The 22,557-nt window shown below is 29.3% G+C and overlaps 3 protein-coding genes and 1 pseudogene across 8 annotated transcripts in view; 2 read left to right on the forward strand and 2 right to left on the reverse strand.

Moving 5' to 3' along the window:
• Positions 1-32: 32 nt before the first annotated feature.
• On the forward strand, positions 33-6,002 carry LOC149884695 (uncharacterized). Of its 5 annotated transcripts, none has more exons than XM_090095102.1 (10): positions 33-220; positions 891-1,573; positions 1,777-1,938; positions 2,047-2,089; positions 3,400-3,565; positions 4,130-4,352; positions 4,630-4,705; positions 5,263-5,312; positions 5,443-5,679; positions 5,763-6,002. In XM_090095102.1, exons 2-10 carry the CDS (start codon positions 1,174-1,176, stop codon positions 5,807-5,809), a joined length of 1,404 nt encoding a protein of 467 aa, XP_089951228.1. In that variant the 5' UTR covers positions 33-220; positions 891-1,173; the 3' UTR covers positions 5,810-6,002. The 5 variants fall into 5 exon arrangements, with proteins under 5 accessions (XP_089951228.1, XP_089951229.1, XP_089951230.1 ...); XM_090095103.1 differs by having other exon boundaries at positions 36-220; positions 5,443-5,604; XM_090095104.1 differs by having other exon boundaries at positions 54-220; positions 891-932.
• Positions 6,003-8,571: 2,569 nt separating this feature from the next.
• On the forward strand, positions 8,572-9,871 carry LOC149884696 (uncharacterized; annotated as a pseudogene).
• Positions 9,872-11,139: 1,268 nt separating this feature from the next.
• LOC145186875 (uncharacterized) overlaps positions 11,140-22,557 on the reverse strand; it is a 110,588-nt gene continuing 99,170 nt past the window's right edge. The window contains exons 33-34 of the mRNA XM_090094548.1: positions 11,517-11,747; positions 11,140-11,412 (exon numbers count right to left, since the gene is read on the reverse strand). Of these exons, the coding sequence (XP_089950674.1) occupies positions 11,339-11,412; positions 11,517-11,747 (305 nt within the window). The 3' untranslated portion in view covers positions 11,140-11,338. The remainder of the gene's footprint in view (positions 11,413-11,516; positions 11,748-22,557) is intronic.
• LOC149884697 (uncharacterized) overlaps positions 17,387-22,557 on the reverse strand; it is a 29,681-nt gene continuing 24,510 nt past the window's right edge. The window contains exons 5-8 of one of the 2 annotated variants that reach the window (XM_090095118.1): positions 21,698-22,007; positions 17,921-18,099; positions 17,773-17,836; positions 17,387-17,510 (exon numbers count right to left, since the gene is read on the reverse strand). In XM_090095118.1, the coding sequence (XP_089951244.1) occupies positions 17,787-17,836; positions 17,921-18,099; positions 21,698-22,007 (539 nt within the window). In that variant the 3' untranslated portion in view covers positions 17,387-17,510; positions 17,773-17,786. Of the gene's footprint in view, positions 17,511-17,772; positions 17,837-17,920; positions 18,100-21,204; positions 21,578-21,697; positions 22,008-22,557 lie in introns of those variants that run through there. The other variant, XM_090095119.1, reaches the window with a different exon arrangement.

Here is a 22,557-nt window from a genome sequence, read left to right on the forward strand (position 1 = left end):
ACCAAAAAATGATCAACCTAAAAGAATATTTTATTCAACCAAGAGTTTTTTTAAAAGAAATCGACAAGAAATTCAAATCTAAAATGTTTTTAGTTTTTGAGGTGTATTAGGAATTTCGATATTTGATTGGACAAAAAAAATAATAAGAGCTGAGCTGAATGAAAAAGTTCTGTTAATATAAATGATTTCCCAACTAAGAATATTCATTCTTCTGCTGCCGGTAAGTAATAATTTCGTATTTTTTGCTGTCGGTAAGTAATAATTTCGTATTTTAAAAGTTGACCTTTCAACAAAAATTTAAACGGAATTTGGATAGCTGATCATTTGGTATATAAGTTAGATCGATCGCGTTTTTTTTTTCAGATTTATATAAATACATCATCTAGAGTTTTTATTTTTGTTAACGCTAAAAGTTAAAGTTCCAAAACAAAAATCGAAATTTTCCGAGACTTCTCGCCATACCGAGAAATTTTACGAGACTTCTCGCCATACCGAGAAAGACTTGATTGATTATAGTCTAACTCCTGTCATGTCTCAGAGATTCGAAATAAATTCGTTTTAGCAAGGGTGATCCGAGAGCCACATTTGTTTTGAAAACTAAGATTGATAATGCTTAATTGCAAAAACTGATAATACTTTATTGCAAAAAAAATTTTTAATTTTAATTCTTATGAAACAGTTGCAATTTATGTTATTACTGCATCAAAACAATGGTATAGTCGAACACCCTAGAGGCTGCAAATAGGGAATAAGAGCACATCTTTTACTTTAATTACCTTCTTTTGTGAACCTCCTTTTATTTAGAGTTGATTTACGTGCATGTTGTTAGTTAACAAGTTTCATATTTTTTTTCTTTTAAATTATTTTTAGATTTTTATTTTTTGTTTTAGTTTTTCAGTTTAACTTCAGTAATTGGGATTTCTTCTTTAAATGTTAAGTATATATTTCTTTTTATTTGTCATTTTTCAACATTAATATATACAAAAATTGTCTTTTTTTTATACACAAGACGTTTGTAGAAGGAGAAAAGAAAAGATAGAGGAAGTGTTTCTTTATAAAGAAATTTTTTCTACAGGTTCTATTGTATTAGAAGAAGAGACAATTAATGTCCAAAAAGGAAGATTAGTTGCGACATTACCAATACTCTTTAAAGAGTACTCTATCTCATTTGTTATGCACGTGATTGCATTAATAGAAAATGAAAGTAATTTTCTGCAACTCATTAACGACTTTGGCGAACAGCCGCTTTCAGTTTTTGTTCTAAGAAATTATTCGCTGAAAATTTCGTCTTTAATTAGTGAGAAGACCGAAAACAATAACTTTTTTTCAAATGCGTTGAGTTCACACCCATTTATAAGGTTGAAAATTTCTCAACAATTAGTTCATTCAAGTTACATTTATACTATCAATATTTCTTATAATTATGCGATCAGTGAACCTAATGTGCTGAGCTATTCTATTAACAACAGTAATGCAAGAGACTTCTCGAATATAAAAGTTTATGCATCTGGTCCTTCAGAAGCTAGTTTAAATGGAAGCATTAGTAAATTAAAATTGATAACTGGGTTATATGGTAAAATTTTAAAGTTAAAAGCAGTTTATTCATTTAAATTTTTGCAAAAAAGAATTTGATCTATAAAAACATAAAAAATATATAAGCAATAAAAACCATAAGATTATTACCTCATTAAATCATTTATTAATTACATAGCAAATGAGACAAATATACGTTAAAAAATATTATTAAACTTTTCCCTTCGCCATTTTTCTATTCAGGGTTATGGACCAGCTGGGGTAGTTGGTCATGTTGTAACAACAAAGAACTTGATGGGGTATATAAAGTACGCTCACGAATGTGCTTCAATAAATCCATTCCCTTAGACATGTGCACTGGACCCAGTAAAGAAGTAGCCAGTTGCAAGAGTGGCAATGCTTACCGTGAGTTGCTTGTTTTACTTATGGGTCTTAATGCTTTACTATTTATTTCTTTCAAAATTTTTTGGTTTTTTTATGCATTTTTAAGACTCATACTTGTTTTTAATTTAGATCAATTATCACCATTTGTCTCGTTCAGCTGCTTCAATCTAGGGTAAAGTATAAATATTTTTAAAAACAAACTTAGCAAAGAGAGAGCTTTGGGTTGGTTCAGAAGCTGCTCTAAGAGTTGCAACTTTACCCGCACTTCTCTTGTTTAATCTACGTTTCCAACGTTTGTGAAAGTATAGTACCAAATTTGCATGGTTTACCGTTTGTAGATAAATTAGTTTGTTTCGTATGTTGTAAATGACTAGCAAAAAACTATTTGTTTGCAGGTTCTACCGAAAACCCAAATGGCAAGTTTAATAAGCATTTAAACTAATATCAGTTCAGCAAAAGTACATAAAATGGTGACTGTGGCAGTACCAATAGAACATGCAGGGTTCTTTATTCTGAACGATTAAGTTACCTTTAGAATGCCTTACCTAAATGATAAGTCGCCATATTTATTCGTCAGTGAAGTTCCTTGTTTTTTTGTTTATTATTGTGTGCATCTTTCTATATTGACTAAGATAGAGTAATTTTTTTTTAAGTTATAATTTACGTAGGTAACTCATATTTATTTAGGGTCTAGATGTGTAATCAAATTAAATTATTAAATAAGTGTGAAACAATTATATAAATTTACAAAATAAATATTGCGCTCAATTAAACAGGAAATCTTTTTATTTCAGTTTTTACTTCCGGAACTAGCAAATTAAATTCTAAAAAAAGGATCATCTTCAGCAGAATTTTAACAAAATTCCATTTGATGTTTAGTGCTGAGAATTCTTACTTACGAAACTGGGGGGCGTCAGATAGTGAATAAACTTTAAAATAATTTACTCATAGTAACTCTTTTTAACTTGTGTTAAAACTTTTTTCAACTAAAAATCAAATTGTTTTATACCGTATGATATATAGCGAAAAATTCAGTACCATAATGTAAAAAGGATAATTCGTAAAAAACTAAAAATACAAACGCTATTCAATTTTGGATGTCGTTTAATTCTGCCTGCTTTTGTTCCACTAAAAATAACGTGAAATTGAAGAAAGTTTTAGTTTACAGAAGATCTCAGAATAAGTTCTTTATTAGTAGCTACAATAACTATTCTTCGGCGAGTAATATTCTATCAATTACCTAATGAATTCTGTACCTGCTATATCTTTGACGATTGCTCCAGTTACAACCTTATTTTTCTTTAAACGTCACGCAATTAAACCTTGAACATACTTGATTATTGGTAAAAAGGTGTCTGGACATATTTAAAACTGATGAAGCTTGGATTTATTATTACTGCTTTGATGTCAGTAGCAAACAATAAAAAAAAAATTGAATTTTGTTCAGCAGTTTAACCATAAAATAATATTTTGCATTTGTAGGAATCATCTTTTAATCGAGGTTAACTTCATACTCAGCCATTCGGAAATAAATAGCTGCCCAAGTAACTTTACAATCGAGTATTTTGTACCTCCGTATTTGACTTTGTTCTCTGAAAGTTCGCATAAAGAATTTTTAAAGACTGATTCAAATCGTTACAAATATTTCGTAAGTAATCTAAATATTTTGTAAATGCAGCGCTAACTGCGCTAATATTCCTCTGCGCTCTTTAATTGTTTAACCGTTGTTAATTCATGAGAAAACAACAAAAAAAAAAAGACAAAAACGATACATACACCCCTGACTTTTGAAAGTTATTGAAACGTACGTACTTAGGGAATGTTTAAACGTACGTACTAAGGGAATGTTTATTGATATGCTCTTTAGTATTTTATTTAAAACAAAAGATGTGCCATTTATGACCACTACCGACCTAAGAACAATTGATTTTATTCCCAACGTTATAGCATTGGAATTTGTTCCCAACCTAACAACATTTTTATAGTTAAAATTTTGTTTTTCATATCTTGAATAATAAAAAACATTTTTTAAATAATAAAATGTGAGAGATTGCATTTTTTTTTTTTACTTTTGGAATCATTCTACTGAACAATACAGGAATTAAGTAAATTTATTGAAAAATATTTTTCATCATCGGCCTGTGTAATTTTTTATTAGTCAATTACTATCTATTTTAGTGCTTGTAATGGTTTTTGTGATTGTTGTTCTTAGCAACCTGGCATCTTTTATTCTAAAAACTTTACTCACTACATTACCACTTCTATCGAGAGAGCAAAGTGCCCTTCGTCAGATACTTTTCCTATGGAAATCTCAATGAAACTGACATACCAAGACTTATCTAATGATGTAGGGATAATAAAAACTAGCAGAATAAATACGAAGTGTTTTAAATATAAGACACCAGCGATTCCAAGATTGGTAAATGCTCTCCCAGGTAAGTTTTACCTCTAATGCTCGGTGTTTTCGATTAGTATATATATATATATATATATATATATATATATATATATATATATATATATATATATATATATATATATATATATATATATATATATATATATATATATATATATATATATATATACGCTCGTATGTATAAACACATACTAACTCATTTATATGCGTTTGCACTATCATTAATTCGTTATACTATATATACTATTTGCAATTCGTTTTTAACTAAATGTCAAAAAAATAATAATTTACAGAAAGCTACGGACATGGAATATACTGGAATGACGATGGGACGTTGTACTATTTGTGCATGAATCAGTATGTTAGTAGGTAAGGTTATTGCATACTAAAATGTGTTTAAAAAACAACTGATAACGGAGAGAAGAAGATAGAGAGTGTTTGATTTCTAAACCGAAAAATATATATTTTGAACTGATGGGAGCTTTCTCTACTTACTATGGGATACGCCATGTATTACATCACGCAATTGTTAACATCTTTTTTACCCCTCCCCAGTGTTCATCCAGCGTATGAATCGACGTGAAAAGGTTGTCTTTAATATCTTCGTTGGGAATCAACTGAACGTCAGATAATTTGGTTCATCTTCCTCAATCCAATAATATGCTCCCCATTTTCTGTCATAAACGTAGACTGATGACGTGTTACTAAACAAAACTAGCCTTTACTTACTAGCACAGAACTTTTCACAGAACATCGTAACCCTTCATTCCTACCCTTAAGTGATTACAAAAGCACAAATCCCGTCCCCTACCCCAGCACGTGACTTAGTAAACGAATTACCCCAAATACATTACTTTTATTTCAATAAAATAGTTATGTATATCAATGCTGTATTATATATATATTCAAATACATTGAAAATTTAGTTGGGCAACATCGTGCTTTTACTCTAAAGATACTTGTAACTCATGGATGGGTAAGAAAGGAAACTATTAATGAATTGAATATCGCGTTTTAGTAGATAAATTTCACACATTCGAAAATTTGTAATTTATCTATTATTTATATAAAATAAAAAGATAACGATGAACTGTGTTTCTTTACAGATTTGGACGCGAGCGTAGGCTCAGTTCTCGGTCACCACCCAGTGAGTAAAAAACTTTACGCCGTCCATCGCAATCAGAAGACGTACTTGATATTTCATGATGTTCACAAAAAATGGCTTCCACTGACCGACCAACAGTTTAAAGAAAATGCAGCAAATCTTGGTAAAAAAAATTTGATCATTTTAAAAGAAACTGAAAATTCAAATTGGTTACTAAACTTAACCAACAGTTGTGTAGGTGAGTAGGTAAAGTTGTTTAAAAACAAATAATTGAATTGGCCATGAAAGTTAATAGTTATACAAATATTTCTTTTCATTTAGAAAGCATAAAGAAATTGTTTCGCCGCAAGCAAAAATTGATTAGATAGAAAATTGTAGTTGCAACTTGCAACTTGCAAGTGGAGAGTGCTTTAAGAAAAACGACGGAGAGTGCTTTAAGAAAAACGGAGACCCTGATGGCGGGGGTAGTTTTAAAGGGCGATCAGCTTCTCAGATGGTGTACTCAAAAATATGTAATATAGGTAACTGCTACCACAAAAGTTTTCTCTAGAAACAAATCTTTAATTCCCGTTTTTTGTTTCTTTCAGTTTTATAAAGCTGAAAAAAGAAATTTGAAAAATAAGTATCCTCTGTTCAGATTTGATTTTTACAGCAATTTAAGTGAACTAAAATGGTATCTTTCGTCAACGACAATTATCTCAATTATTTTTGATTTAAAAAAATCTCGTAAATAATTGCAATGAACAAGCAATTTATTCTAGGGCTAGTATTAAGTTTAATGATTGTTGATGAAAATTCGTCAGTTATTAAATTTTATTGTAAAATATGAAACTGCGATAGTTCCTTTCACGTTTACCTTAAACGTTTTTGTTGATTTTGAAAAAAATTATAACATAATAGAAATCTTAGGTTTTAACTGGGTCAGTGTACGAAAGGAACACTGTCTTAAAATAATTTCTGAATAAAAATGGTAGATCTAGGCTTAAAGTTAGAGTTAAGAAATAAAATCTAAATTGGATATATATATATATATATATATATATATATATATATATATATATATATATATATATATATATATATATATATATATATATATATATATATATATATATATATATAGTATTAAAAATGTTAACAAAACGTGGTGCAAGATCTCGAAAACGAAACGTTATTTGGTTTAACCCCCCGTTTTCACTGAACGTTAGAACAAACGTAGCAAAGACATTTTTGGGTTTAATTGATAAATGCTTTCCTAAAGAACATAAATTCCACAAACTTTTTAACCGGAACACTGTAAAAGTTAGTTACAGCTGCCTCCCAAATGTTAAGAAAATTATTACTGCTCATAACAAAAGAATACTATCTAATACTGTTGACAATAATAGCCAATCATGCAATTGCCGAGAAACCGCTACATGCCCACTAAATGGAAAATGCCTTAAGAAAAACCTTATTTATATTTGCAATGTAAAAACCCAGCAGCAAGAAAAGGGGCATTATTACATTGGTCTAACTGAAAAAACTTTTAAAGACAGATGGTATAAGCATAGGAATTCTTTTCGTTATGAAAGTAAAGCAAACTCCACGGAACTTTCTAAATTTGTATGGGAGTGTAAAAGTAAAGGTTTAGAACCCATCCTTACGTGGAACATTCTCGATCAGGCAGAACCATTTAAACCTGGTGGCAATCACTGCAATTTGTGCTTGACTGAGAAGTTCCACATCATTACGTCGAAACTAGGCTTGCTCAATAAAAGAAGCGAGTTAACATCAAAGTGCCGCCATGAAAAAAAATTTTAATAAAAAACTTTAATGCCATCATAGCAGACACTCCATAGCACTTTTTTCGTATTTTTTGTCGTTACGTCTTTTTACGGTTTATAACATCTGATAATCGCTATTGCGTGAAACTTTAAGTAATGTAATATAAACCAAGCTAATTATTTAGTTTGCATTATAATAATGATATATATATATATATATATATATATATATATGAAGACCTCAGTGAAAAAACCAGCGATGTCACATTTTTGAAATTTTTGAGAAACTATTATTTTTCAGGCAAGCATATCTTATTTCATCTTTTATTTTAATTACCAAGTAAAAAAACTAGTCCACTCATTAAAATTAAACATGACCAAATGGAACAATCAGTGATGTCAAGGGTTACATTTGGAATAACCTGCGTTGTCCAAAGTTTTTATAGTTTACGAAACCATGTGATTCCTTAATACCTCAAGTATTGGTTGAAAAAAAAGCCGCGGAAAAAAGTAAACAAAAAACAAAATGGCTTGTAATGATAGTCCGGTGGTTACAGAAAAATCAAGAAAAAGAAAGATTTATATTAATTCCAAAAATAGAAAAAAAAACACACATTTTATCGAGCCACATTATTGGGGCAGACTGTAATTGTATTCGACTTGCATGTTTTAAAAATATTAATAGTGAGGAAAGGAACGAACTAATTAAGAACTTTAATGAATATTCATCTAAAAATAGTCAGGACGCGTACTTATCCACACTAATAAAAATCCAAAACATTAACAGAAGAAGACCACGACAGAATGCAGATAAAACTTACTTACACAATTTTTCATATTCTTATTGTGTAAGGGTGCAAAGAGCACAATCAGCTATCGAAGTTCCAATCTGCATTAAAGCTATGATGTCTTTTTTCGGAATTACAAAAGCTAGGATCAAATCATAAGGAAATTAGTTGCTACAACTGGTTAGTAAATAGTTAAAAAAGTTATTTATAATGTTTTAAGTTATGAACTAAACTATATGTGTGTGTGTGTGTGTGTGTGTGTGTGTGTGTGTGTGTGTGTGTGTGTGTGTGTGTGTGTGTGTGTGTGTGTGTGTGTGTGTGTGTGTGTGTGAATATTATGTCATTTTATTCTTTTAGGTCGCCCTCCAATCGATAGTAGAGGCAAACATAAAAATCGGCCACACAAAATAACCGAATGTGACAGTGAAGAAAGAAGATATATGTTTTTTTTATCCAAAAGAAGATATATGTTTTTTTATCCAAAAACATATATCTTCTTTCAGAGGAAGGTAATCTCATTATGCTATTGGAAAAACTAAAAAAATTTACTTATCTGAAGATCTAAATGTCTCTAAAATGTTTTAACTATTCAAACATGCTTACCCAACTGTTAAATTAGGATACAAAACATACAGAGTAATTTTTAACAATAAATTTAATATTGGGTTTGGCTTTCCACGAAAAGACACTTGTTTAGCTTGTGATGAGTTCATTGTAAATATAAAACACATTGATCAAGAGCTTTTAAATGCAGTTGATCAAGATATTATCAAACTTAATTAAAAAAAAAAGATCTTGAAACAGAGCATGATTTTCACACCAAAAAAGCTGCTGCATTTTATAACAGAAAGTTAGATGCAAAAAAACGAGCAAAAAACTCAGACACGTTTGAAGCTATTGCTTTTGATTTTCAGAAGAATTTACCCTTGCCTAATAAATCAACTAACGATGTGTATTACCGAAGACAGCTTAAATTTTTTTCATTTAATATACACATCCTATCCAGTGATGAAGTATTTCTTTATACATACGATGAAACAACAGGAATAAAGGGAGCTGATGATGTTTGCTCTATGCTTTATCATTTTATCATTAATCATCTTTCTGACACATTCCTTGAATTACATTTTTTTTGCGATGGATGTGCAGGACAAAACAAAAATTACACTGTGATTCGTTTTTTGCATTGTGTGGTTCACTTTCAAAAACGTTTTTAATGTATTAAAGTGTCATTTCCTATACGAGGTCATTCCTATATGGAATGCGATCGTGACATGGCAAATGTTAATATAAAGGCTAATGTTGAAATTCCTGAGGATTGGCGTCAGATTCTTAAGAATTGCAGAAAAAAACCTTCACCTTTTAATGTTGTAAATTTTTTCAATGTAAATTTTTTCAGATTTTCTGATTACTTGAAACAATATTATAAGTGCGCATGTCCGATAAAAACTCGACCAGTCAGAGAAATTGTCATTCAAGATATACACCCTGCACTGCTTCTCTTTCGTAACAACTGGAATGGCAATATTGAAAATACTGCTTTGGTAAAACGTAGACAAAATAATCAAACAGAAACTGCACTCAATCAGTTTAATATGTATTCCTCAGTTCTACCAATAAGTACTGCCAAGTATAACGACTTACAAGTTCTGAAGCGTCTATGTAAACCTGATAATCACAGTTTTTTTGATAATCTTGTTACTTCAAACACAGAAACACAAGATTCGGCATCAGAAGATGCAGATACTGATTAGAAAAATATATTTTAATTATGGTTATATTTCTCATTAATTTCATGTATAGTAATGTTTCTGATTAATTTATATTAAAATTTATGTTTTAATTAGTTTGACTTTATTAGATAAAAAAAATCTGTCGCTCCAAAATAGATGTTAACAAAATGTAATAACTTCCCATAGACATTTCAGCGTGATAACAAAAAAAAATTAGCTAAAGAAACAGCAGGGTCAACTGTCTTTTGAGGCCCCTTACATCATTAAGAGCCCATTTTTAAGATATTGTTTTGTTTTTAAACAAAAAAGAAGGGCTAAAAATAGTAATTACGCCACTAAAAAATTCCAAGGAAAAAGTCAGTGATGTCCATTTATTGATAATGAACTTTATTTTCCGAAAAATACATTGAAAAAATATTTATTTTTTATTTTTTAATAAATAATCTGATATAAATATAGTTAATCTATCTATATATACATACAACTAAAAAGCATTGTATAAATTAAATTTCAAAGAACGTTTTGAACTTTAAAAATTGATTATCTCAAAATAAGAAAAATGTGACAACGCTGGTTTTTCCACTGAGGTCTTCATATATATATATATATATATATATATATATATATATATATATATATATATATATATATATATATATATATATATATATATATAGACACACACACATTTATAATCAATATATAATATAACATTAGATATAAAATATAATTAATTGTAAAAAACAAAATCAAAGTTTTGCTGATACGAATGTATGAGAATCTCATAAAAAAACTGAAAATGGTGTTTTGCTCAATCAGATATGTTAAGAAATACTTTACGAATAAATAAACACGAATTATCTCAATACAAATTTTTTATTTTATCTAAGAAATTTTTGCTAGATTATTGATACTAGCATCTTTAGCTTTAATTACAAATTATTAATTAAGTTAAATTACAAACAAACTTTAACGGTAACGTCACTTTTTAATGGCTTCTTTAAAGTTCGCTTTAATTGGGCTTCTTTAATATTACGTAGGTATAAAAAATACAGCGTCCAGAATGACGGTCAATATGTAAAAACGCAATTCTGGACCCCATATTTTTTAGACCTACGTAATATTAAAGAAGCCCAATTAAAGCGAACTTGACGGTTAATATGTAAAAACGCAATTCTGGACGCCATATTTTTTATACCTACGTAATATTAAAGAAGCCCAATTAAAACGAACTTTAAAGAAGCCATTAAAAAGTGACGTTACCGTTAAAGTTTGTTTGTAATTTAACTTAATTAATAATTTGTAATTAAAGCTGAAGATTAGCATCTTCAGCTTTAATTACAAATTATTAATAGTATCGCTAGTATCAATAATCTAGCGAAAATTTCTTAGATAAAATAAAAAATTAGCATTGAGAGAATTCGTATTTATTAAAGTTCATATATTAAATTTATTCAACTCTCATACAAGATGTCGTCATTTAGAATAAATATATATATAGTATTATTTACACATACTTATAACATTTAAAAGATGAACATCCTAAAAAAATACCACAATGAATGGTCAGTAGAGTATTTGATTGGAAATGTACTATAAATACAGGGATTCTAAGGAGGCCACTTTACTTTTAGTATCCAAGGATCAGTGAACAGTTTGCGATGAAACAATCCTTCAACATTACCTGATTACAAAAAACAAAAAGATTTTATCAAGATCGCATTACATATAAACCAGTGAACCTTGATAATTTTTCTAAAACATAACTATAATATTATAGCAACTTACTCAACCATTGGTTTGGTTCAAGAAGCAAAACTCGATCTTCGCTTCCTTCTAATGTTACCTGAACTTCTTTAACAAGCTCTTTTGTTTCCTTAAATTGCTGGTTGGTTAGCGCCAGCCATTTTCTATAAGTCTTATGAAACACCAAGTACGTTTTCTGATTGCGATGGATTGCGTACAGCTCTTTACTTACTAAATGGTGACCAAGAATAGATCCAACAACTGCGTCTAACTCTAAAAGTATTAATAAAAAGTTAAAACATTCTAATAGTTTTAATCTACAAAAAAACTACAAGAAAGTTTAAATTCAATCTCTGCTTTTTAATAAAATATAAGTTTTGATTTTGCCAACCAACTTCATTTGAAATAATTTAGTTCTCACAAAGATGGTAACTTACTTTGTGACATATTTGCTTAGTTTATTTTTTTTCATTTATTCAGTTCATTGATTCTTACCTATCAAGTCTTTACATAAATAAAATTAAAAAATCAAGGTGCTCCAAGATTTTTTTTTAAGAATTAACCTTGCCATGTATTGCCTTCGTCATTTGAGAAAAAGCAAGCAGACTTTGACCTAAAAATTGTAAAATGCAAAATAAATATAATGAACACAATTTTGCTCATAATAATTTTACAATAATAAAAATTATTTTGTGATATTTCTATACAATTCAGCACTTTCTTTTAAAAATATTCAAAGAGAAAATATGCAGAGAGAAAAAATATCACATGTAAAAATATAAACTTTTATGAAATTTTGATTTTTAATCATGTTTACCTTTAAAGCAATTTAATGATTTTTTATCTTTTTATTTTTCATTATTATCTACATTGAGTTTTTGAAATTAATACAAGTAGACATACCAATGTGAATAGCATACAAAAGTTACAGATCAAGCTCTTATTGAATTAAAGTTAATGCTTTGTTGTAACACGTCCTCTTTTTTATATAAAAGGAAAAAAAAATTTCAATTCATGATTCAACATTTTTCTATAAAAGTATAATTTTAGGGTAAGTTTATATTGACAAATGTTACAAATTTTAATACAAATCAATAAACAAAAACATTTAAAAACATTTTTATTCTCTTGAGCTTGCGAATAAGAAAACAGTATTCAATAAGTAACAGTATTAAATTTTTTTTGGTTTTCTGGTCTTCGAAATATTATAAAAAAGTATAACATTTCCAGTTCTGTAGCAAAATTTTGTTATGATCTTTGAGAAATGTAAAAAAAGATTACCCAAAATTGCTTCAGCAATGCTCAAAAAGTAGCTTTAGAAATTGAAAATGAAGGTAATCACAAACAATTCACATTATGCTACATAAAAGCAACTTTTCAGGACATGTTGTAATATGCCACACAAAAATTTCAAATTATGCTGCAGTTAAGATATGATAGATAAAAGGTGAAGTCTTGGGGTGCTTTGACATGGGGTGAAGTCATGGTAACTTGGGTTTGGAAAAACCTAGGAATTTTTTATTAAAAAATCACCTTGATGCATTGGAAGAGCCTACTCAGAGCCCAAACTTAAGCCTAACTGAGATTTTGTGGTAATTACTGAATCTGAAATTTTTAAAAAGGGTTTTGAACAAGAAGGAAGAACTTATAGTTCAAATGTTGAAAAAATTTTAAAAATTTTATGAAATAAGTTTGTGATATACCTTTTGTGTATCTTTTTTTTTTCTTTTTAAAGATAATAATTATAAAAAAATTGCAACAGATATGATACTTATGAGATTTTACACACATTTTTATTAACTGAAAAATTTATTTTAAAATAGATCATTTCATTGTCTAATTAAAGTTATCAAAATAATATAAATGCATTTTACAGCCTGGATATTTGTTTTAATAGCATAAAACTTACCTGGCAACATACTGATTCATACATAAATAAATACAAGAGTTAAAAGAATCCCAGTATATTCCACTGCCATAATTTTCTAAAAATTTTATACAAAACACCTTGTTAATTTTGATAGAAAAAAAAACTTAACCATGTTTCAATAATTGCTGATGATAAATTTTTTAACATATCAAGTTGATAAGGTTACCCCTAAGTTTATAGAATAATTTAAAAATTTACTAAAAAAAGATAAAGAGACATTTTGGCAGAGGCCTCATAATACTTTGAACCAGAGAGACAGCCAGGTTATTGGTTGTGTCATTGAATCAAAACATTTATTACTAGGTTAGTACTTGTCTGGAATGATCATTCAAAAAATTTTGATATCTAAATAATTGTGTTACCATGTTAAAACGTTTCTTCATATTAACCTTTATCTAATCCATTCAATTCAACAGAATTACAGAATTATTTTTTAATTCTCTAATTTAGTAGCTGTTGTAGATGCAAGAGAGTAACATTTAAAAAATGCTCTCTAAACATCAGAGACATAAAAAGAACGTTACAACATTAAATGTTAAACGCTAGAGACATAAAAAGAAGTGAAACTTTATTTCACTAAATTTTTTTGTTTTGTTTCTAAGAGTGATGTTTAGAGAGTGTTCTTTAAATGGTACTCTCAAAAAAACTGCAGGCACTGTAAACACTTCTTATAGAATCACTGAAGCTCAGGTTTTCCAGTTTTTCCATCATTTTGTCATATACACAAGAAGTTTAAAGGAAAGACATGTCTTGTTTTTACAAACCCTACATTGCACTAAATTTGGTTTTTTTAAAAAATACACAGCTTGTGATGCATGAATGACAATGCACCCTGGTTCAATAATGAAAATTTACAATTTAACAGGCATTGTAAGTAATTTATTTCCACTAGCATATACCCCAAAAAAAATCACAGCTTGTTCTAAAAAATAGGAATTTTCCCACAAAATGTTATTATGCTATACCTGCATACACTACTGATAGTCCAAATCCAGAACCAGACCCCTGCTATGGAAAATGTATTGTTAAGCATAAATAATATTACTCATATTGACTTAACAATATCAGAGAAAGACAGCTAATTTCTCAAAAGATTTACAACCATATCACAATAATTGATCTTCAGACAATAATGATGTACTTAGTGCAGACAAGTCAACTGCAATTCTAACTCCTGAAGATTTGAAACTGGTCAAAAAAACTAAAAACAAGAAAGAGAATTTTTGATAAAAAGGGTAAGAAAAAAAGGAAGCATATCAATATGAACAGCCTCAGCAAATATGAGTATTTTAAAAAAAAGACTTAAGAAAACAAAAAGTTTGATATGGAATAAAAAAAGAAAAAAAAAATATTTAAAAAGTTTAAAGCTGAGGTGAGTAAAAAACCAGCCATTAAAAGACGTAAATACTTGATGGAAAAAATGAATCATAAAAAATAACTTTAATGAGGAGGAATATTTTTAATTGGTTTGTGTTGGAAACTTTTCTAAAAGTAAACCTATGAAAATCTGGATTCAATAGATTTTTTTTTCCTATATAATTGGGAAGACATTTTTTTAAAATTTATGACAACTGTACTGACAATGATTAATAGTATAATTGTTACTATTCATATTATGTAAAAGTAAAGTTAGTTAGCTATAAAATTTTGTAATGTTTTTACTTATTTTTTTACATTTACTCTCTTGTTCTAAATGTTATAGTCTTTAGGGCAAAAAAAGTTCAGGTCAAAAATATTGTTGAAGGTAAAATGTAAAGAGTTTTCATAAAAAAGATTGCACTTGAAAAAGTTCCTTAATATTGCTGAACTTTATTTAGGATGAGCCTGCTTTCCCTGAGGGTATAGGCAACTTACCCCAGGAGGAGGTAAGCTGGAACACTTTTTTTTCTTTTTCAGACACCTGTTTTAGGCCCTAATTTTTTTTTTATAACATTTGACACTTGAGCATAGTTGCTAAATTCATATTCTTTTGAACTGCAGTTTTATATTTTTGAGAAAGAGCTTGAAAGCCAAACCAATTGCCAAATAACAGCCTCTCTTACTCAATATGGAGAGCAACTATACAATCCTTTGTAGTCACAAGTCTAAGACAGTGATTTATAATCCTGTTAAAACAACTATTTTCATAGCCACATACTTTTTTAAAAACATTAGTGTCTTTAAAAAATTTATAAACAGCTGGTTCTTCACTGTTTCAATGCCTTTAAGTTAGAAGGACAATTTTCCTTTCAAAAGTTTTATGCAGAAAGTAAAAATTTATTTAAATATATTTAAAAAAAGTTCATTCTAGTTTTTACTGCTTGTTATAATAATAATTACAATAATTCTTCAAATAGTTTTGAAACCAACAAATTTTTCAAATTTAAAAGAAACAGTGTTTAGCTATATTATAAAATTTAGTTAATATGATAATAGTTAACATAGTATATAGTTAATATGATATAAAAATAATATAGTTAATAATAATAGTAATATAGTTAATACAGTTAACATGATATAAAAATAGTTATATGATAACAGTGTTTAGTTATATGATATTATGGCAAATATATGTGAAAACATAAGAAACATTTTTTTGGACCTTTTTTTGACACTCAAACATGGTTTTAAAAATATTTTTAATGAATATATTTTGATACAGTTACACAACATAAAACCTGTTGGTCTGGCTCATAGTGAGAACATAGGAGAGAAAAAAATATTCGACATTGTTTTTGAGTAAGATCAATGTCATACCTGAAAGAGCATTTGCATCTTTTGCGATTTTTGCTGATCTGCATCTCACATTAGAAATCTTTCTCCTGTATGTTTTAATTTCATTCCATGACATTCCCATTGAGTTTTGAAAAGTAAAAACCATTGGGATATCCATCATAAATGTATCAAAAATAAGACCTTCTAGATTTAGTGTTGCCATAGTTTGGTGAGAAATATAATCAAATGTGAAAGCACCAGGTAGCTATATATATGCATAAATTAAATAAGCAATTAAATAAGCAATTAGTATGAATAGTAAAAAATGTGTGATAGATCATGGACATGCAAAATAAAATGTATAATGTAAATCTATTCAAATTTGCAACTTCACATAAAGGAAAACACACTTTTATTCATTTAATTAAAAAGAAAATAAAAAAGAAAAAAATATAAGAAAAACTTGAGTTTATGAGATAAAAAATTTTAATTTTTACCAAAATATTACCAAAAATCTAAACTGACTTGAATTTGTCTTAACAGACACATCCATCAGAGTTTCAGAGATAAATGTGAAAAAAGGTGGCAAGAAATATTCAAATGTCACATTATGTGCCACAACAGAACTATTCATAGGCCTTTGTACTTTCATGTTAATAGTCAATACTTTTCTAAAGGGTACAAAAGAAAAAGTAAATTTTAGTATAAACCAAAAATTTGTTTTTTAAAATAAGGTTAAAAAAAAACAAACAAAAAACAATAGCAGAGTTTAGAAAGTTAAAATTTTACCCATCAAAAACGGTATTGTAAGTAAATTTCAGAGGAGGTTTTCGAAGACTTATATCCTCAATGAATTCTATAAACAATAAACAGAAGAATATTTGAATATTGAGTATTACCATGTCTAATCAATCATCTAGGATGAAAAACATTTAATATTTTGTTAACATGTAAAATATTCTGGAATTAATCTTTATAACTTTACATCTCTCTCACAGATAAAATGTAATGATTTTAAAAACTTTTTCTATTTTTACTGATATTATAGCTTCATTACCTATGGAATAGCAGGAACTCAATATAAAATAAAAATAGCACTAAATGGTTCACAGACTAAAAACTAATTTTACTAATACTTATGATGATTTTTATTCTTCAGAACATATTTAAATCTAATCATATTATAGAAAAAAAAAAAAAAAAAAAAAAAAAAAAACAGACAATAAAAGTTTACTAACCACTACAAAAGCCCCACTTTTTGTCAACATCATAGTTATGAGTAGTTGCACACCAATACTCTTCCTTACCAATCTTAGTACAATTATTATATAAATCGCCTTTAAAAACAAAAGGAAATGCACAACAGTTATCTTCTGAATTTCCTCCAAATGATTTAAACTCACATTCCTGTCCTATAAGAAATATCAAGAGATTAAAAAAATTTCTCAAAATAAAAATGGATCATTTTTATTTAATTTTCATTAAATATTTACATTAACAATATTTAATGAAAAATAAATGGATCCATGAAATTCTAAATTTAGTAACAAAATATCATTATTATCTATATCAAAAAATCATTAACTGCATAAATACTTATAAAATAGATGATTACATACCTACACAATAAAATGAGTCAAGTAAAAAAGTTTGACCAAATTTGCATGTACATACTTTGTATCCATTTTCTAATATGCATTTTTCATTGATGTTTTATAGCGGCTACTATTTATATTATCTATATAATAAAAGGAACACAAAAGAACTTAATAAAATAAATAGGCTTTTGTACAAAAACAACAAATGTACATTTTAGGTTTACCTATTCTTATAGGACTGAGCCAAGCATTTGGTATGAATGATATATCTTCTGACTCATTATCAGGTAATAGAACACCAACATTTAAACTATTGGCACTATTACGTACAAACACCAAAATCTCAAAATAATAACTGTGATTAGCCACCAACTTAATTTGTGTTAGAGAATAGTCCGGTAAACTGTATAAAAAATAGATAAAAAAGCTTAAACTACTTATCAGGGAATAAGTAATATTAAATATAAAAATAAAGCATTATAAAATGAATTAAGGTATATTTAATACAATAGTATATCCTGGTTCATCAAAAAGTAATCGGGGAGCAGGCGCATTTAGAACTTGCCCCGAGCTTTTTAATTAGACAAAGTGTAATGGGTGTTTTTTAGGAAATACACAAAACTAATTGAAGAAAATGTTGGCGCTTACGTTTTTACTTACTAAAAATTTACGTTAGAAAATTTAAACTTTGAGATCGAAATTCTTAGGAACATTTTTTATTTGACTTTTACGGACTTTGATTCTTTGATCGATTTTAAAATTTTCGGATTAAAAGGTTTCAAACTCTAGCTATGCAGTCCGCAACAAATTTTTCAAGGTGTATTTACTACTAAAGGCACGAGTTTTTGTTACAAATTAGCACATTGATAAAGCTGGAAAAAAAAAAAAAAAAAAACTTGCAAACTTCGAAAAAAGTTTGATTGGTAGGAGGAAAAGCATAATTTGAGATTGAGTTGGAAACATGCAAAAACATTTTCCTCGGTCTGATTCTTCTAACGCTAACACCCTTTAGTGTTGGGAAACTGATGCAAAATTGAATTTGTTTCATTCCCGCAGAGCTAGAAAAAAATCATTCATCAATCATTCTTTTAACTTATGCTTAGAGTGAAAGGGTTTCACACTTGTCCGAAAATGAGAATAATTACTCTGAAAAGCACCGGAAAAACCCTTTAGTGGGAACAATATACACACCTTCCTGATATGAAAAATCCAAAAATTGAAATCTTTTATGACCGTCCGAGAAAAAAAATTCACTTTTTTTAGGGCCTAAAACAGGTGTATAAAAAAGTTGAAAAATGCTGGAAATGTAACATTTTTTATCTTTGTAATAAAAAACATAAAAATAAGTCAGAAATCGTATGTTGACTGCTTTGAGAATCGTAATAAAACAATTTTTATTTTTCTGAATATTTTATTCTCAATAACTGCAAGGTTATTTTTTCTTATGTAACCAAAAATTTCTTCACAGCACTTTCCACATATTAAATTCAAAAAACAAACAGTGCATTCCTTTTTTTTATTCAGAATTTTAAATTCAAAATGATGATTTTCTTAAAAATTTTAACAGGTTTTCAAGAAGAGCCAATGCTTTCACAAGTTCTTGCTTTTGAAATCAACAAGACAATTTTGTAGGTTTCGCAAATATTCTGGATGGTCTATTGGCCTCTTGCATCTTTTCCAATGTGTCCTGAAGTTGTGATGCAATGCCTCTGTGGCCTGCTCACTGTACTTGCCAAGAGATTCCTTCCTTTGATCAATGAATTCCTTGACATGAAAGAAAATAGCGTGGACTTTAGGGGTCATACTTGCCTTTGGCAAATAAAAGGAGGAATTTTTGAACTGTGTGATTTTTTCAGCATAGTTACTCTGCAACTGATTTCCAAAACAAGAGGACACAACTGCATCAAACTTTCTGAGTGTATCAATCCAAGGAAAAACTTGGAATGCTGAGTCTTCTTCAGCAAGTCTTTGAAGAAGATCAACATGTTTCAAAAGTTTTCGGCACTCATTGCCAGCAAATTTTCAGGAACATCCTCCGCAACTGCAACGAGAAGTTGGCGCTGAACTCCACTGTCTCTGGGTGTTTGAAATAACACAGCCTTTATGCTTGGTGGTGAAATGGATGGAAGTCTTGTTTCTTCTTCTTGAATGCCAAGACTGACTTTAAGGAAACCACCTCCACCATTGATGCCCAACTTCACCAAGTAGTCACCTTGAACATGACGATGCAACAAGACATCATTCAGTAGCTCAGACATATTTTTGCAGTGAACCACAAGTTGTTTTCTGGACTGCTGATTGTCATTTGAAATGGATATGTATGTGTGTGAGAAGTGGTCTGCCAATTGCTTTCCAATATCAAGAAACTTTTCTTTAAATTTTGGCTCGACAACTTTTGTATTTGTGACTTGGTTTAATGTAGACGCAAGTTTTTTGATGTTGTTGCTTGACAGTCCAGTGTTGTTTTGTAGGCAGACAAGATCTTGAGCTCGTAGAAGTGGTACATCACCAAACAGTCTATTTGGGGTTTGAGGAACCTGCAAAACATTTTATGTAGTACTTTTACTTTTGAAGTATTAAGCAAGATTCCCTTTACCTGGAGTAATTGGCATGGGATGGCCTCCACTACTTTGCGCAATTCTGACAGTTCCATGAGGTGAGGACTGTCAGAATTGCGCAATCGATGCAATTTGTTCACTGGCTTTTGGATCCTTTGATACAAGTTCTTTAAGATTTTCTCTGAAGGTGTATTGATTGCACTGATGTGACATTCCTCTTGCAACAAGTGTGAGACAGCCTGAATATTTTCTTTGATTTTGTGAAGCTCCTGAAGATTCTGATTTGTCCAAAGGGTGCTTTTGAAGTGCTTTCAACTGACCAATTCAACAAATAATGCACGGAGACACAAGGTCTAACACGTGTCTCCGGTCTAACCAGGACTTCTTTGAAATCATAAAGTTTTGGGAGAGCCACATTTTCATCTTTGCACTTTTTTCCTAAAAGAACCCTGCAGGTATTTCATTTTCCACTTGGAACTTGTGAGTCAGAAAAGTCAAGTGTGAATGAAACTGATTTTTTGATTTGTTCTATCAAAAAACTTGTCAATTCTCGAGTACATTTGTTCAAACTTAGGAAACAAGCTGTTTTCCTACAATCATCATGTTTTTTAACAGAACTTGGCATTTTTGCTTTGAAGTTAAAAAAAAGTTGTCATGCAGAATTTAACACTTGACAAAAACTGCTTTTTCCTGGAAGTACAAAAACTTGTTTAGAATACTCACTAGGGCTTTGTAATAATAACAAAATGTTTTTAATACGATATCTGAGTTATTTTTATGATTTTTATTCCAAAGATACATATTGTACCATTTTGCAAACTTTTTGGACAATGCCGAAAACTACAAATTGAATTTTTTTTCTCGGACGGTCATAAAAGATTTCAATTTTTGGATTTTTCATATCAGGAAGGTGTGTATATTGTTCCCAACAAAGGGTTTTTCCGGTGCTTTTCAGAGGTATTATTCTCATTTTCGGACAAGTGTGGTTTTTCAACGGCAGGTATTTTTGCTATATCAAAATTGGATACGAAAAATGTGGGCAAATTTATTTATATTAAAGCCAACATCGAACAGAGTGAGAAGAGACGAGTAAACGGGATTCTAACGAAAAAAGTTAATCAACCGCAGTTCCAGCGACCACAGAAAGAACTAAAACTTGACAAACAACGGTTTTTCGTTAACTATGTAAATGATTTAAGATTCTTTAACTTGCTACTGTTTTTAGTTTGTAAATCAGAAACTTTAAAAACGAAATACTTTTTCACCCATAATGCGCATGTCTAACTTTTGGTATTTTCATGTTTAGTATCGATCCTTTTCGTGCTGAATTTCATTAAAACAAAAGCATAAAAATTTTAAAGAGTATCAATAAAAATATTATACGCGTATAAAATAAAAATCTAATTTTAGTTTTTATTCAAAAAGAACGTGAATAAAACTTACTTGTCGATTTCTAAGACAGGTGCAACTATTAAAACCTTATCTTCTTGGTCAGATGTACGGCTAAAGTACAACTCGCAAGATTTGTTGCACCAAGTAAAAAACATATAACTCCCAGTCAAAGGTGGATTAAACCATCCACGCAACCGAATTCCATAAGGACTGGCTACACCTAACACAGTGCTGTTAAACAATTCAACCAACTCATAAAAATCTGGATGTTTCGGAAACTTAGCGTTATTTTTTATAGCTGAATTCAGGGTATTGTTTTCAGAATGCAGATAATAAAATTCACGAACTAAACCGCGTGAAACTATAAGTAAGACAAAATTCCAAGATTCAGACTTTTATTTTATCAACTTAAACTAAACTAAATTGAAAGTTAAAATCAAACTTAATCAAAGCATAGTTAAAAAGGCATAAATATAGAACGGGAATAAAATGGAAAGAAAAGAAAAATGCGCGCGAAATGAACTATTTTAACATTTGTTTGATTTATAAACGATTTTCCTATAACTAATGTAATTGAAACAATCCGTATATGATACTTAAATTTATCTTAACTAACAAAATCATGATGATGGTTATCATTTTACCATCAATACTCCCATGCATAACTAGACTTTTGTTCAAGTAATGACAGTAACAAAAAGTAAGAGCGGGGTGGACTAAGGGCCTGTTTATATGGAAAGCGGGCTGCCTCGGCAAGCGAGCCAGCCCGTTTGAATAAACGAGCTAGCCCAGATAGCGATCCAGGCTAGTTCGTTTATTCATATAAACTCAAAATAAAATTAAGTTGAAATAAGGACGACGTCGAGATCTCGGTAAACGGGCTGGCTCGTTTGCCGAGCTAGCCCGCTTTC

This window comes from Hydra viridissima, unplaced genomic scaffold, assembly GCF_058129835.1.
Source record: "Hydra viridissima isolate aposymbiotic clone 2 unplaced genomic scaffold, HvirCarnegie_v1 scaffold_8, whole genome shotgun sequence".
Taxonomy (NCBI): Eukaryota; Metazoa; Cnidaria; class Hydrozoa; order Anthoathecata; family Hydridae; genus Hydra; species Hydra viridissima.

What these genes read in the sequence shown, in the direction of transcription:
- LOC149884695 (XM_090095102.1), top strand. Translation starts at nt 1,174, where the DNA reads ATGCACGTGATTGCATTAATAGAAAATGAAAGTAATTTTCTGCAACTC. An exon ending in TACTTGTAACTCATGGATGG is followed by an intron (nt 5,313 to 5,442) that starts GTAAGAAAGGAA and finishes GTTTCTTTACAG; the next exon opens with ATTTGGACGCGAGCGTAGGC. An exon ending in CTTAACCAACAGTTGTGTAG is followed by an intron (nt 5,680 to 5,762) that starts GTGAGTAGGTAA and finishes CTTTTCATTTAG; the next exon opens with AAAGCATAAAGAAATTGTTT.